This window comes from Microtus ochrogaster, unplaced genomic scaffold, assembly GCF_000317375.1.
Source record: "Microtus ochrogaster isolate Prairie Vole_2 unplaced genomic scaffold, MicOch1.0 UNK74, whole genome shotgun sequence".
In the NCBI taxonomy this organism is placed as follows: Eukaryota; Metazoa; Chordata; class Mammalia; order Rodentia; family Cricetidae; genus Microtus; species Microtus ochrogaster.
This window is the reverse complement of record NW_004949172.1, coordinates 568,468-570,374: the sequence shown is the minus strand read 5'-3', so window position 1 is coordinate 570,374 and position 1,907 is coordinate 568,468. Positions and strand designations below refer to the sequence as shown.

Sequence of the window (1,907 nt, the reverse complement as noted above, 5' to 3'; positions counted from 1 at the left end):
ACAGGCTCCAAAGCTACAGCGAAACCTTGTCTCGAAAAACCAAAACTAAAGAATAAAAACAAGGAGGAACACACCGTAACCCCCAGACCAGGAAAGGGGGGCAGTGCCCCTTTAACCTCAGTCTGTTTCATACCCACTCTTCCAGGATGAAGTCTTCTTCTTCTGTGACTACCTCCGAGGCCCACCCCCCTGCCCCCAGCTCCAGTGATGACTCTGACTTGGAGAGAGTGAAGCAGGTAGCTTGGGGAAACAGCTCTCTTGATGCCGAGAGACAGACCTGGGTCCAGAATGGTTCTAGAGAAGGCTTAGAAACCTCAGTCTGCCGGTCTGAAAAGGGAGATGGTGGGTGGGCCCCTGGTGGGGAGAAACACCGATTTCTAGTGCCTGTCTCTCACTGTGAGTACCCAGACTCCTCAGTTCAGTGGCTCCAGCTATCCATCTCTCGTCGGAGTTGGCAGGAGATTATGCACATTTGGCAAGCTTCTTACTGGATGTTCTCCAGTGCTGTTCTGCTGCAATCAAAGATCTAGAATTCTCCTATACAACATCCCCATCATTTTGTGACCTTGGCAATTTGTGTCAAAGGATGAAGGTGGGAAGGGTTGTGGAACCAGCTTCCTGTCTTTTCAGTCAAGAAGAAAGGGAGAGAGGAACCCTGCTTAGCAGAATGCCTAGAATCCCCCAGTGAGGGGCTGGGGTGTGGCTCAGTGGTAGAGCCCCTGCCTAGAATCCCCCAGTGAGGGGCTGGGGTGTGGCTCAGCAGTAGTATTAGGTAGCATTCAAGATGGCCTAGGTTCCACCTGGTTATGAGGGCTCAGTAGCTAGAGGTGCTCCTGCAGATCTTGACAACCTGAGTTCCATCTTCAGAGCCCACATGGTGGAGTGAACTGACTCTCTCAAGCGGTTCCTGATACACGTGCAGTGTGGCATGCGCTTATGCATGGACAGGCACATACACACAACTAAGTAATTGTTAAAGAACTTTAGAAAAGATGAAATAAGAGAGGGGTCACTGTTTCTGCCAGTGCAGGGCCTCTCTGATTGTTTCTATTCAGGAGCTTCTGGAAGAGGTGCGGAAGGAGCTGCAGAAAATGAAAGAAGAAATAATCGAAGGTGAGGAACTTTGGTTCTGATGCAGCGATTGCAAAGGCCTTGTGTTTGTGGAAAGAACCTGTCTTAGAAGGGAAGGGGATGGAGACTGGCCTGAATTCTTCCTCTTCCCTCCTTCCAGCCTTTATCCAGGAGCTGAGGAAGCGGGGTTCTCCTTGACCATGGGGACCATGAAGACCCGTCTCCTTTCTGACTTCCCGCCTGACGCCTGCTTTCCCTGCCTCAACTTGACCAGAGTACACCAGAAGGAATTCTCCCTCACTATCCCTCTTGGAAGATTCCAGAGGGTGTGGCTTCCTGGTGCCATGACCACACCCATGCTGGCTGCTGATTGGCTAAGGAGGTCCCACCCCTTTGTTCCCTTTGCTCCTTCCCTTCCGCCATCCCCTTGGGGCTGGTTCCTCTGCTGGGGATGTACTGAGTAACCCCACAGTAAGGGAAGGGAAGAGGGAATCTCACCTTCCCTTGTTCTGGATTCACTTTAACGCTTTAATGCCTTGGATTTTTTTTAAAGAAAAAGTATATATATATATTTGGGTTTTGGGGGGGAAGGGAAATTTTTTTCTCTTTGGTTTTGATAAAATGGGGTGTGGGAGTTTTTAAAAGTCATAACCCCAGGCTTGTCCCATAGGAGGCAGCGCTGTAAGGGGAGAGGCTTCCCCACAGGTGGGCAGGACTTCCCCCACCCCAGGAACACCACCCCCTTTACCTTGGCTCCTCCCTCTTTTCTATGAGGAATTAAGATTCTTTAACTTTTTTGGAATCTCAGTTTTGTGGCTTTTTTTTTTTTTTTTTTT

General features: G+C 49.8%; 1 protein-coding gene across 2 annotated transcripts in view; it reads left to right on the top strand.

Moving 5' to 3' along the window:
* Vasp (vasodilator stimulated phosphoprotein) overlaps nt 1–1,897 on the top strand; it is a 15,411-nt gene extending 13,514 nt beyond the window's left edge. For both annotated transcript variants that reach the window (XM_005370277.2, XM_005370276.2), the window contains exons 11-13: nt 146–236; nt 1,056–1,113; nt 1,232–1,897. In XM_005370277.2, the coding sequence (XP_005370334.1) occupies nt 146–236; nt 1,056–1,113; nt 1,232–1,269 (187 nt within the window). In that variant the 3' untranslated portion in view covers nt 1,270–1,897. The remainder of the gene's footprint in view (nt 1–145; nt 237–1,055; nt 1,114–1,231) is intronic.
* The last annotated feature ends 10 nt before the right edge of the window (nt 1,898–1,907 follow it).